The sequence below is a fragment of the Coregonus lavaretus genome (genome assembly GCF_964263955.1).
Source record: "Coregonus lavaretus genome assembly, chromosome: 19".
Lineage (NCBI taxonomy): Eukaryota > Metazoa > Chordata > Actinopteri > Salmoniformes > Salmonidae > Coregonus > Coregonus lavaretus.
In genome coordinates, this window is record NC_140006.1 from 11,374,792 (window position 1) to 11,389,754 (window position 14,963).

The window sequence follows — 14,963 nt, forward strand, 5'->3', positions numbered from 1 at the left end:
ATTAGCCGACTACACACCAGTCAAGCTAGTATAGACTCACTAGCTAGCTACCCACACCATCCACACTCACTGACTAGTTCACTACACACCATCCACACTCACTGATTAGCACACTGACTGTTACTAAGTGCCCCATTCAAGTCTGAAAATGGAAACGTCCCCAAAGAGAAGGTTATATGAAAGAAGAGGAAGAGAAAGCAGAGGGAAGCTGAGGGAACGGTTGGAGAAGAGAGGAGGAGGAAGGAGGAAGAAAGTAAGAGATCAAGGAGCAAATGGGTAGGAAGAGGAGAAGGAGGAGTGGAGAGAGAGGGGCTGGGAGGTAGCCAATGTGGAGGGGGAGTGAGTGATAGAGGTACCAAGGGAGAAAGGATGGATGAGAGAGCAGTAGAAAGGAAAAGGAGGTAGAGACGGAGACGGAGACATAACACAAATGAAGAGGATAAAGAGAGATGGAGATGAAAGAGGAAAGGTAAGGAGTGACAAAGAAAAGGAGAGACGCATGGAGAGAAATGGTGAAGAGAGGGAGATGGAGTGATAGAGAAAGAGAGGACTCACAACATGAAGTCCTGCTCCCAACTGGGCAGGCTGCCCCGGACAGCGATGGTGGTGCTCTTCACATTCTGCACCTTCAGGGTCACGTACGTGTTGAACTTCTCTGTGAGGGGGAGAGAGAGAGAAAGAACATAAGGTTACTTTCATAACCCCGGTTCTCTGATAATATGAGTGAGATGTATTACATATGGGGGATTCACTCCAGGCGGATTACTACACGAAGAACCAATCACACGACGTCTGTCGGAGACAGACAGATCGAGTGGCGAATGAGGTGAGGCCTTCCCTCTTTATAAGGCGCCACTCGCCAGTCCTCTGGTCATTCTCAAGCATGCCTCTATTCCTTGTGCTCTTGCGAGCAGGGAAATGCGGTGATACATCACACTCATATTATCAGAGAACCGGGGTTACAAAAGTAACCTTAAGTTCTCTTTCAAATACTTTTTTCGATGTATCACATGAGGATATGGCCAACTCCCATATTGCAGACATGCTCTTCAAAGCTAGGGTAGTCCCAACAACATCACCCCTCAGACACTGAGGACAGTATGCGCCAACGAAGGTGCAGTGACGTCCAGTCGGTAAAACCTCAAAACGTATGAGGAGTGGCCCAACATGCCGTATCGCAAATCTCTTGTAAAGATATTGCCTTTGAACAGTGCCCGAGAGGTAGCCATACCTCTGGTGGAATGAGCCCACAGGCCCTCCGGGGGCTGTAAACCGTTGCTACTATAAGACAATATAATAGCCTCCACTAACTAATAGGATAGCCTTTGATGAGAGAGGGGCCTCCCATTGCAGGGAGGTGCCCAAGAAACAAAGAGCTGGTCACTCTTGCATAAAACTCTTGTTCTATCCAAATACAGTGCCTTTAGAAAGTATTCATATCCCTTTCCTTGACTTATTCCAACTCCTTTTGCGTTACAGCCTCAATTCAAATTGCATTAAATTGTTTTTTTTCTCACCCATCTACACACACTACCGTAGTGAAGAGAAAAAAAATATCAAAAACGGCGACAGGTGGTGGTACTTGGATATTTTTTGGGGCATAATAGTACTTTTAAAAAGTGCCAATATTCCGAGAATAAAGTGCCAATATTTAGAGAATAAAGTTGAAATTAGATTTTGTGAATAAGTGGCAATATTTAGAGAATAAAGTGGCAATATTTAGAGAATAAAGTGGCAATATTTTGATTTAATTTAATTTAGAGAATGTTATATTTCCAGATTAAAGTCGTGGATTTGGTTAACTGCATATTGCCCTGGCTCCCTTTTGCTGTGTGTGCTACCGTTGAAATGCCTGTAGCTCAATTGGTAGAGCATGGCGCTTGTAACGCCAGGGTAGTGGGTTCGATCCCCGGGACCACCCATACGTAAAAATGTATGCACACATGACTGTAAGTCGCTTTGGATAAAAGTGTCTGCTAAATGGCATATTATTATTATTATAATATATTATTATATTATATACCTGGTGAAACTATACTTTAGAATGGGCTTTAGTAACAAGGAAATACTTTCTATTTTCATCCAAGTCTGTGTGGTTACATAAATTACTTATAGTGCATTCGGAAAGTATTCAGACCCCTTGACCTTTTCCACATTTTGTTACGTTACATCCTTATTCTAAAATGTATTTAAATAGTTTTTTCCCCCCTCATCAATCCACACACAATACCCCATAATGAGAAAACAAAAACAGGTTTTTATAAATTTTTGCAAATGTATAAAATGTAAAAAAAAAAAATGTCACATTTACATAAGTATTCAGACCCTTTACTCAGTACTTTGTTGAAGCACCTTTGGCACTGATTACAGCCTCGAGTCTTCTTAGGTATGACGCCACAAGCTTGGCACACCTGTATTTGGGGAGTTTCTCCCATTCTTCTCTGCAGATCCTCTAAAGCTCTGTCAGTTTGGATGGGGAGTGTCGCTGCACAGCTATTTTCAGGTCTCTCCAGAGATGTTTGATCGGGTTCAAGTCCAGGCTCTGGCTGGGCCACTCAAGGGCATTTTGTGTGTGTTCATAACGCACCATGGCCGTTTAGAAGAGTGTAGGCCTATAGTCTAGTCCAGGGGGAAACTTGTTGTGTGTGTGTGTGTGTGAATGCGCGAGTGTGCGTGCAAGTGTATTAGATCATTAGATTGATAGCCATTTGTTTGTTTTGCCCCTACTTTTTACCACCCACACACACAACCAGCCCATCTCTACCTAAGTATTTAACCACGGTTACACCTCCTGAAAATAATCTGTGGCACAGCCTCTTCCTGTTTCTAATACTTATAATAATATGGTTATTCTGTGCTAAAAGAGCAAGGATGTCCTTGTCACTAAAGCCAATTCTAAAGTCTAGTTTCACCAGGTCATCTAACTCAGGCATTTTAACAGTGGCGGGCACAGCAACAGGGATCCAGGGAGACATGACATTTACCAAATCCCCTATGTTCATCTTGAAATATAACTGCGACTTTATTCTTGAAATAGACACTTTTTAAAAGTTCTTTAAAAAACATCCAAGTACCACCACCCCTCGCCATGTTTTCATTTTTTCTCTTCACTTGGCTCTAATACTCTTCCATACAATACCCCATAATGACAAAGTGAAAACTTGTTTTTTGACATTTTTGCAGATGTATTGAAAATGAATTACAGAATTTCATTTACATAAATATTCACACACCTGAGTCAATACATGTTAGAATCACCTTTGGCAGCGATTACAGCTGTAAGACTTTCTGGGTAAGTCTCGAAGAGCTTTGCACACCTGGATTGTAAAAATTCTTCAAGCTTTGTCAAGTTGGTTGTTGATCATTGCTAGACAGACATTTTCAAGTCTTGCCATAGATTTTCAAGCCAATTTAAGTCAAAACTGTAACTAGGCCACACAGGAACATTCAATGTCATCTTGGTAAGCAGCTCCAGTGTATATTTGTCCTTGTGGTTATTGTCCTGTCTACAATTCCAGGGCAGTGGGAAGGTGGAAGTGTCACCGAGAGGAGGAGACAATGACCGTAAACTCTGCCAAAGAGAACTCTGGATTCATACCTTAGGCACCGTACAGCCGTTAAGGAGGATTTTGATATGAGGGTCATGTTGTAATTCCTAGCTTACACACACACACACACACACACACACCCTCCCTGGTATTATGGTGTCCTGTATTCATGACGGCCCTACTGGCCCGATACTTCCCCGACAGGTTACCTTTACCATTATCTAGATTTCTCTTGGTTCTACATATGTACATTTACATTTACATTTTAGTCATTTAGCAGACGCTCTTATCCAGAGCGACTTACAGGAGCAATTAGGGCTAAGTGCCTTGCTCAAGGGCACATCAACAGATTTTTCACCTAGTCGGCTCGGGGATTAGAACCAGCAACCTTTCAGTTACTGGCACTACGCTCTTAACCACTAAGCTACCTGCCGCCCCATAGGTGTTGTATATGTTTTCCTCTTCTTTTCTTTTGCTTTATTGCTCACTTTGAGAGTATGGGTTCCTTATACTAACACCACATTCCCTGTGTGCATGTTTCGTTCTAGTAGAAATACATCTAAAACATGTTCTGTTCGATCCTGTATTTCTATAGGATATGACATCTAGTGGCCCTTTTGGGTACTTTAGATTACCACAGGCAATTACCTCTGGCTTGCTGTGGCCTTATCTGTCCCACTATTGTTTGTGGAGATATGCTCTGATGAAGGTCGACTGACCGAAAGCTCAGCTATAATTAAAATAAATTAGCATCTGAGTGGAATTGTGCGGGGAATTTTTCCTGTTTCTCCAGTTTTGCCTTTTGCCTTCAGCACCTTCATAAATCAGCTTTGGGTGTGCGGTAGATTCTGCCTATTATCTATAGGTTATTGTCCTGCTGAAAGGTACATTTGTCTCCCAGTGTCTGTTGGAAAGCAGACAACCAGGTTTTCCTCTAGGATTTTGCCTGTGCTTAGCTCTATTCTGTTTCTTTTTATCATAGAAAAACTCCCTAGTCCTTGCCGATGACAAGCATACCCATAACATGATGCAGCCACCACCATGCTTGGAAATATAAAGAGTGGTACTCAGTGATGTGTTGTGTTTGCCCAAAACATAACGCTTTGTATTCAGGACAAAAAGTTAATTTCTTTGCCACATTTTTTGCAGTATTACTTAAGTGCCTTGTTGCAAAGGACTTCCTGACGGGCCGCCCCCAGGTGGTAAGGGTAGGTAACAACACATCTGCCACGCTGATCCTCAACACGGGGAACCCTCAGGGGTTCGTGCTCAGTCCCCTCCTGTACTCCCTGTTCACCCATGACTGCATGGCCAGGCACGACTCCAACTCCATCATTAAGTTCGCCGACAACACAACAGTGAGACAGCCTATAGGGAGGAGGTCAGAGACCTGGCCGTGTGGTGCCAGGATAACAACCTCTCCCTCAACGTGATCAAGACAAAGGAGATGATTGTGGACTACAGGAAAAAAAAGAGGACTGAGCATGCCCCCATTCTCATCGATGGGGCTGTAGTAGAACAGGTTGAGAGCTTCATGTTCCTTGGTGTCCACATCGCCAACAAACTATAATGGTCCAAACACACCAAGACAGTAGTGAAGAGGGCACGACAAAGCCTATTCCCCCTCAGGAGACTGAAAAGATTTGGCATGGGTCCTCAGATCCTCAAAAAGTTATACAGCTGCACCATTGAGAGCATCCTGACTGGTTGCATCACCGCCTGATGTGGCAACTGCTCGGCCTCCGACCGCAAGGCACTACAGAGGGTAGTGCGTACGGCCCAGTACATCACTGGGGCCAAGCTTCCTGCCATCAAGGACCTCTATACCAGGCAGTGTCAGAGGAAGGCCCTAAAAATTGTCAAAGACTCCAGCCACCCTAGTCATAGACTGTTCTCTCTCTCCAAAAGGCTTCTTTTACAGCTTCTACCCCCAAGCCATAAGACTCCTGAACATCTAATCATGGCTACCCGGACTATTTGCATTGTCCCCCCCACCCCCTCTTTTACGCTGCTGCTACTCTGTTTATTATCTATGCATAGTCACTTTAACTCTACCCACATGTACATATTGCCTCAATTACCTCGACTAACTGGTGCCCCCGCACATTGACTCTGTACCGGTACCCCCTGTATATAGCCTCCCTACTGTTATTTTATTTTACTGCTGCTCTTTAATTCTTTTTTACTTATCTATTTTTTATGTAACACTTATTTTTCTTAAAACTGCATTGTTGGTTAAGGGCTTGTAAGTAAGCATTTCACTGTAAGGTCTACACCTGTTGTATTCAACGCATTGGCCCAGCGTCGTCCGGGTTTGGCTGGTGTAGGCAGTCATTGTAAAAAAGAATTTGTTCTTAACTGACTTGCCTAGTTAAATAAAGGTAAAATAAATAAATACAAATGTGGCAAATAACACAGGCTTCCTTCTTTTCACTTTGTAATTTAGGTTAGTATTGTGGAGTAACTACAATGTTGTTGAGCCATCCTCAGTTTTCTCTTATCACAGCCATTAAAACGCTGTAACTGTTTTAAAGTCACCATTGGCCTCATGGTGAAATCCCTGAGTGTTTTCCTTCCTCTCCGGCAACTGAGTTGGGAAGGACGCCTGTATCTTTGTAGTGACTGGGTGTATTGATACACCATCCAAAGTGTAATTAATAACTTCACCATGCTCAAAGGGAATTTCAATGTTTGCTTTTTTATTTTAACCCATCTACCAATAGGTGCCCTTCTTTGCGAGGCATTAGAAAACGTCCCTGGTCTTTGTGGTTGAATCTGTGTTTGAACTTCACTGCTCGACTGAGGGACCTTACAGATAATTGTATGTGTGGGGTACAGAGATGAGGTAGTCATTCAAATATCATGTTAAACATTATTATTGCACACAGAGTGAGTCCATGCAACTTATTATGTGACTTGTTAAGTACATTTTTACTCCTGAACTTATTTAGGCTTGCCATAACAAAGGGATTGAATACTTATTGACTCAAGACATTTCAGCTTTTAATTTTGTATTTATTTGTAAAAATGTCAAAAAACATAATTCCACTTTGACATTATGGGGTATTGTGTGTAGGCCATTGACACAATTGAGGCTATTTCACAGCAGCCTTTTGAGCCGCTGGAAAGCATGGCGATGCAATATCTCTCCTTCATACCGCTACTAAAAACAGTTTCCAAGCTACTAATTTCCCTTACATCTGCAAAGCAATTGAGTGAGCTGCACGCAGTGTCAGTCCACCATTTGTGCCTACAGTTTGCCGCAGGGTTATCCAAGGTAACCTTGTTACCTAATCCCGCCATCATGCCTTAGAGCTTTTGGCTTTCCACCCGCTGCCATTCACCTCTACAGAGGAAGAGTGTGAGATTTACAAACTCCGGGTTACCGATAGTGTTAACTAATAATCATATAAGGTTGTATACGTGTGAGACCTAATTATCCATCGAAAGTCGCGATAATTAATTGTTTCAAGGAAGGGACTAAAATAGGTCGCGTGAGAAAGAATGGTTGTCCCATCCGTTTCATGAAACTGGGGTCTTAAAACAATCTGGGTTACGGGTTGAATAATTTAAATGGTTAATTACAAAAGTTGATCATAACATTTGCTCAAAAGTCGCACCTAATAATAAGTCCAAAGGAGAATAATTATTGAGTGAATTATTACAAGATTGATGGAGTCCAGGGATAGAAGGATCCTCCATGATGTGACCAGGTGGAGGGAGAGGTATGGTTTTGAGGGACCTCTGGACGCAGACAAACTCAAATCCATGGTAAAACAGATGCAGAGACCGAGTGGAAGGGCTAGATACGGCCATGATGTGGCTCTCGGAGTCTCGAAAGAGAGAGGAGGGTGAGGATAAAGAAAAGGAAGAAAGTACAGTTGAGGTTCTTAAGAAACTTTTGGAACAACAGCAGCAAACCTAATTGGAATTGCAGAAATTAGAGAGAGAGAGAGACGGAAAGAGAAGGCTAAGAAAGTAACTAGAGTACTAGGGTACAATAGGGGGGTCAAGGGACCGAAGGGTGGAAGACCCATGTCCCTGAGGAGACTTGAACCCCACAACAAAAGTCCAGTTACGAGGGAAGAACAGGAGGATTCAGAGCTGAGCTCAGGAGGGAGTCAGTATGAGTCAGGAGATGAGAGAGTAGGAAGGGGCCAGTACCCAATGATAGCCTTACCCATTGGCAGGGAATGAAGGGGCCCCAGCAACCTTAGATGTATACAGGCCATGGACACAGAGGGACGTGGCCCGAGCAGTAGAAGGAATGACCCACCCCAAAACAGGAATAGAAGGGTTTAGAAGGGATCTGGAAGGCTTGGCAGCAAGTTTTAAGTTGAACACTGGGGAAATTGAGAGAGCAGTCAGACAGATGGTGGAAAAGGATTGGGCTGCCGTTAGAGGCCAGTGGGTTCCAGGGGATGCCCAGAGGGCACTTTTGCCATGGGCCGATCACGGAGAGTATGTTGGGAAAATAACTGAATTGTGTAATCGCCTCAGGGAACATTACCATCGTCATGCAGACTTCTCTAAAGTACATGAGTGTAAACAAGAGGATAGTGAGTCTGTTAGCCAATACTTAGAGAGGCTTAAGGATGTGTTCAACGCAAACCTTGGCATACCCGAGCCAGACCAGGCACAGGGGAGTGATACGCCCTACCATCAGCAATTAAAAATAGCGTTCCTCAGTGGAATGAGACCAGAGATAAGCAGGACCATTAAAAATACATTGATAGGGTGGGGAATGGCATAGCTAGCTGAGGTTAAAAGATATGCAATCCATCATGAGCAGAATAACAGACAGGACTGAGCCAAGAAAGAGCAGAAGGGAGCAGAGTACCTAATCGCAACTCTGAGAGAGAGGAGATAGGGGTAGAAACCCAGGAAAGAGGGAGGGCTACAACAGAGGGAATAAGTGCTTTAACTGTAGCCAGGAAGGGCATTTTGCCAAAGAGTGTGAGGCGCCGTGCAAATACTGTAAGAGAACAGGCCACAACCATCGAGATTGCAGATAGTGGTAGGAAAGGATTGGGCGACTGTGAAGGGAGACTGGACCCCAGGAAGGGGGGACAGAGTTATTTTACAGTGGGCCGTAGACGGAGAGTATCAAGATAGACTTAATCAACTATGTAACAATCTCATTTCTAAAATCCATGAGTGCAAACAGGTAGCAGATGGGCCGTATCATCAACAATTAAAAATAGCCTTTTTTTAAGCGGAATGAGGCCTGAAAAAAGACCCTGATTGGCTGGGGCACAGCAACACTGATTGTGGTTAAAAGGTATGCAGTTTACCAAGAGCAGAATGGGAGAGAAAAGAGGAGTAAGAGAGACCTGAAGGGAGTGAATATCTCATGCCAACTCTCTGGGAGATAGGAGGCCAGAACAAAGGGGCAGTGTCCTGGAAATCACAGTCTGTTTTTTTTTTGTCAGTTCTGCTGGGAGTATATTTGATGAAGGGGATTTGTGTTGAATGAGAGGCTAGAGATTTCATAAAATAATAATTGGAATAATAATTATATATTAACTTGCTCACCCAAACGTAGACATACGTCATGGGTGAGACATAATTAATATGGGTTTTCTGAATAAACTGACCATGAGTAATGCTTGCGAGATACTGTAAGTCATGGTCCAATGACTGTACCTGCTAGAAGCATATGTCCCACGTCCGAAACTACATCCATAATTGGTAGACGGTTCTGATTGGTGAGGCTCCTTGACCTATAAGACATAGCTAGCAAGTTTGACCGAATTCAGTCCTGTATGTTTTGTCCATTCTTATTTCTAGGTTCTCAGCAGCACTTACCTTAGCTAGCAGCTTTTAACGTGCTAATGTGATGCTCCATTAGTCGTTACAGGTTAGGTACTGTTTGGCATAGCAGAGAATTTTCAACCAACCTTAACTTGGCGATACTTCCTAAATTCTCAACAATTCTAAACGTCCATGTCTAGTTGCAAGGGGTTCGTTTGTATTTAGAAAATGCTCTGTTATTAAATCAAATATTTGTTTTGCTCCATGAAGTAATAGAAACATGTGTACACTGCCATGCATGCTTCCAAAGTTGTGGCAAAATGGCTTAAGGATAACAAAGTCAAGGTATTGGAGTGGCCATCACAAAGCCCTGACCTCAATCCTATGGAAAATGTGTGGTCAGAACTGAAAAAGCGTGTGTGAGCAAGGAGGCCTACAAACCTGACTCAGTAACACCAGCTCTGTCAGGAGGAATGGGCCAAAATTCACCCAATTTATTGTGGGAAGCTTGTGCAAGGCTACCCGAAAACGTTTGACCCAAGCTAAACAATTTAAAGGCAATGCTACCAAATACTAATTGAGTGTATATAAACTTCTGACCCACTGGGAATGTGATGAAATAAATAAAAACTGAAATAAATCACTGTCTACCAGTGGCGGCTCCTGAAAAAATTCTCAGGAGGGGCAATTTTTCTGATGATTTAGGTGACCTACACACATTTAAAAAAAGATATGTCCAGCAACAACATGAAGACAGGGGCAGCATATAAGTCAATACCAGAAGCATTTATTGACTGATCTGGGGAGATGGATTCCAGTTTCTGTGACAGATTATAAATAATCTCTGATGCCTTTGTTATGTTAGCTTTTGGTTGAATGTACTGTCGTAGTAAATATATAATGTTATAGCTTGGTCTGACTAAAATCTTGTGCATGACCCATTTTGTGTTGGGCGTTTGTTTTCAATCAATGCTGTTCCTATCCTATAACAATGGACAAAAGAGTCCTATCTTGTCAGCCTTGTCAGCAGGTGGCCAAGGACAACTGGTCCTCTGTAGCTCAGCTGGTAGAGCACGGCGCTTGTAACGCCAAGGTAGTGGGTTCGATCCCCGGGACCACCCATACACAAAAAAAAAAATGTATGCACGCATGACTGTAAGTCGCTTTGGATAAAAGCGTCTGCTAAATGGCATATTATTATTATTACAACACCCACGCCATAGGTCTCTCAGTTCTTCCAACTCACGAGTTCTTGCTCTGAGGACACACACACACACACACACACACACACACACACACACACATCATCACTGATAACACACACACACACATCATCACTGTTAAACACACACACACACACACACACAAAAATCCCCTCTCTTTAGGCTGAACATTTGAAGACAGAGAACCCGACTCAGAGCCAATGCAACAGTGGAGTGGACCTCGCCCAACTCATCAGGACCAATCAGAAGATCAGAACTACTAGATTCAACCTACATCATTTATTGTATAAAATGTCTGCACACAATGTTTTCAGGGCTCTCTTCTCCCTAAGAGTTTGACGAACGAGTCCGTGCACGCGATTCCAGATATCTTTACCTCTGAATAAACTGCCTTTATTATACCATTATCCACCCTGTCCAAAGTCTCTACTTGGTCTCAGTTCTCCAGTAAACTTGTGATTATCAACAGTACACAACGGTAACAAACAATTGGGGGATCTCACGGGGCAGATAGTAAGGTCGCAGTGACACAGAAAGCAGTTCAATGTCGGGGTACAGAGTCGCTCTCTTACCAGGATCGCGGTCCGCTCTGACCAGGGTGAAGCCGGCCGGCTCCACCTCTCTGTCCGGGACTCTGTCATCCAGCCAAGTCTCCCAGCTGTATTGGGATTCAGCTGCCAGCAGCGTTTTCATTATTTAGTCCGTTCATAGCGGGTATGTACACGATCAACAAGATCAGTCCAAAACCAACCACTGGAAATCCATGGTTGGCAGAATGTTTGTAAACTAAGTCTACAAATTAAAAACATAAAATAACGCCACACTGCAGGTCGTGCTAGCCGCCATTTTCTTAGCTACGTTCATGGTTACGTCACGTATGACGAAAGCGCGTAAGTGCAAGCCCACAGACACCCATAGAGATTGTATTGAAAGCTTTGAAATTTGAAAAAAATAGATTTTACATGACAGGCTATGAGAGACTTCTGGGCGATTTTCAACTTGACTGAAATCGCCCCAAAAACGGGCGGGGCCATTTGAAGCACGACTTTAGCCTGATTTGACATTTAGTGGCTGGCAGATCAGACGTGAACACTGATAACTACTGTTGCCGTGATATAATTGATTAGAAAAAAAATCCCTTCCTTTTCCCGTTTGGCAGTGCGTCGCCCATATCGCCCTATTGAACAAGCCGTCCCTGCTGTCTACTATTATTCTGACATTTCACATTCTTAAAATAAAGTTGTGATCCTAACTGACCTAAGACAGGGAATTTTTACTAGGATTAAATGTCAGGAATTGTGAAAAACTGAGTTGAAATGTATTTGGCTAAGGTGTATGTAAATGTCCGACTTCAACTGTACAATAAATCAACACCATATCACTCCTGGTCACTTTAATTGCCTCCACCTTTCGCAGTGTGTCCTCCACCATCTCCTTGACTGCAAATGGATCTCCCAAAAACACATCCTTATCCATGAAATGTATTCCAACAAGGAACGAGGCATTATTAGACCGAGGCCTATCTTCATCAACAACATTAGCCTGTTTTGCTCCATTCTCCAATGTTATAGTTTTCCACTCATTTCCATTCACTTTACTCAACGCACCATCCGACTCAAACAGTGCTTCCGCTTCCGCCATCATCACGTGTTCCTCGTCCACAGGTGTGCCATCATGACATGCAGAACTTTGGGGTGGACCCCCACCTGTCTCAATCAATGAGAGAAGATTTGGAATAGACAAGATGGCAATGTACACATTGTTGGATTACTTCATGGAGCAAAACATTGATTATATTTAATAACGGAGCATTTAATTCAAACAAACCCCCAGCAACTAGACATGAACGTTTAGAATAATTTTCTTCCAAGTCAGGAATTGAGGAAGTATCGAAAAGGTTAAGGTTGGTCGAAGATTCTCTGTGCTACGCCAAACAGTACCTATCTAATAACGCCTATCAGCCAGCTGGAACAGAGTAATGGTCTGATTAGGCAATATTTTTAATAGCTGCACTTACCTTGGGGTCCATCCAGCTTGGCTTTCTTCACTGTGAAAACACATAGAGGAACAGAGTCACACAGGGAAACACCATCTGTTGACAGAACTTTTACACAAAGAATATAACATGCTAGATCCATTTCCCTCCAAAATGACTGCCAGTTTCCTGTTTTGTGGGTAGTTCTCAGTCTCACATTGGTTCATTTCTCTGGATCCCCATTAGCAGCCACTCTTGGGGTCAACACAAACATTAAATTATTCTTGTGAATTCTCCAAGAAAATATCAAAGCCAACTAATCAAAGTGGCCAAGTGCCCAAGAAAGATGGCCACTGAGTTACTTGACAGGTCAGGTGGTCATCAGTTGTCTAATATGGCAGACACACACAAAATAATTCATTGAATGGCAGCCATCATCTGAGGACACTTCAGCATGCCTCATGGACAAAAGTGAGTTATTTACTTGTTTGTACCTTACTTTGTTTTCATTGCTCTATTAGCATTTAGTCCATTTAAGTTTATATGCGATTATAGTATTGCCACTTTTTGTTGTGTAATCATTAGTCCTTTTCAACCCATACCATTTCTTATAACAATCAAAAGCATAGACAGAAACAACAATATAGACAGCAAAACACACCTTATATACCCACATGGAGGAATACTTTTACCTTTGAAGCTTAAAACAATCAAAGTGAACTAAAACTCTGCTGAAAACAAATTCAGATGAAGGCTTTCATATGGGTCTCTGCTTGACATTTGGAGTGATTTTAAAAGGTACAGTACACATTGTTGTTGGACAAAATAAGCCCGCAACCCTGTGGTTATAGGACAACTGCACTACTCCTAGTGCCAATAAGGTCCAGAACTCTTGGCAGAGGCTTTAGCGCACCCACAAAGGTTGCGTCCCAAATGGCACCCTATTTCACTTCATGGTGAACTACTTTTGACCAAAGCCATTTGGGCCTTGGTCAAAAGTACTGCACTATATAGCGAATAGGGTGCCATTTGTGACTCCGCCATAGGAGGTTACACTAGTATGACTGGCCTGTTGTGTTTTATCAGTGTGGTGTTGCAGTAGAGACAGGAGGTGGGTGGTGGACGTGCTGATTTTCTGAGCGCAGAGACTTTACTTGTCTTATTACAGAAGGGGGAAAAAAACATGTTACCTTGCAGTCAATGCCTACACTGTGCAAAACAGATTTAGTCACTAGCCTAACTTTCAAGAAAGTTTTCTTCATTAAAAATAGATTTGACATCAATCTCCAGGGGCCTCATTTATCAACCGTGCATACATTTCATACTCAATTCTGGCGTATGTGAAGATACTAAGATTTGCATGGGCCACAAAATATTAGGATTTATCAAAATGTCGCACGCAACATATACACTTGTTTTCATTGATAAATCAGAGCTATATTATATTTGTGTGCTCATGAACTAGCGCTACAACCCCGCCTGGAAAACGCCCTCCATTAACCTTTTATGGTAACAAAAATGCCCTCATTTTCTGTATGATTTGGAAATGTTGGAACTGGGCCATATCCGTTTCTAAAAGAAAGCGGAATTGCAAATGTGATCAAATTTCTGTAGAAGTGCGGGCAGAATGCAGTGACTTTTCAAACAAAAAATGCATATCGCCTATAGCGAGTGCCAAACACTGCCCTCATTCTGCAAGATTGATTGTCTATTGAACAAATATTGCACAACAATACTGTAGCCTACCCATGCTGTCATAGGCTATACCGGTCTATTTAGTTTCGAGCCTGGTTGGCTATTGAATGAGCGATGAATAAATGGTAGCCTAATATTTATTGTGGAGTGGGAATAAACCAGTCATGTCAGAAAAGGAGAGACATGCCCTGCAATATGATTATGATTTAGGTCTATATAATAAAAGTAAAATAAATATATTAGGCAACATGCTGCTATGTTACCTTATCAACGGCAAATACAGCCGTTTTGTCATTAGGCCTACGTTTTAATGTTTTTATTAGCCTACCATTATTATTCCCATGCATCAAACACCTCGATTTCCTCCCCAAAATGTGCTTTCTAAACAGTTTATCATCCACTGCAAGGTGTGCATACGCATGGTCTGAGATTTGGTATGTTCAAAATGTGTTAATACCAACCTTAGCAGAAAAGGTTTAGAGTATTTTTTTGTACCTTTTGATAAAATAGGTCCCAGGGTTGTTTAGATGAAAGCTATAACGCCAAATGTGTTGTTGTTTTTGTAATAAAGAAACAGGGCAATTCCACGTTAACAGAATGACACTGAGACTCTGATTTGTAACTTTAAAAGTATGCCAAACATAAACCATTGACTGCAAAGTTAAACCATACAACTTCTACTTTTAACAATTTCCACAGAACATTTTAGAAAAACATGAAGATCAGTGCAGAGTGGTATACTACGAAGCAAACTAGATCTACTCAGGC

The 14,963-nt window shown here is 42.4% G+C and overlaps 1 protein-coding gene across 1 annotated transcript in view; it reads right to left on the reverse strand.

The window, feature by feature from the left end:
* LOC311147040 (protein unc-13 homolog A-like) overlaps positions 1-14,963 on the reverse strand; it is a gene marked incomplete at both ends in the record, with an annotated part of 87,038 nt that overhangs the window by 42,854 nt on the left and 29,221 nt on the right. Inside the window, 2 exons of the mRNA XM_084183647.1 lie at positions 556-655; positions 12,543-12,572. Coding sequence (XP_084039773.1) covers positions 556-655; positions 12,543-12,572 — 130 coding nt within the window. The remainder of the gene's footprint in view (positions 1-555; positions 656-12,542; positions 12,573-14,963) is intronic.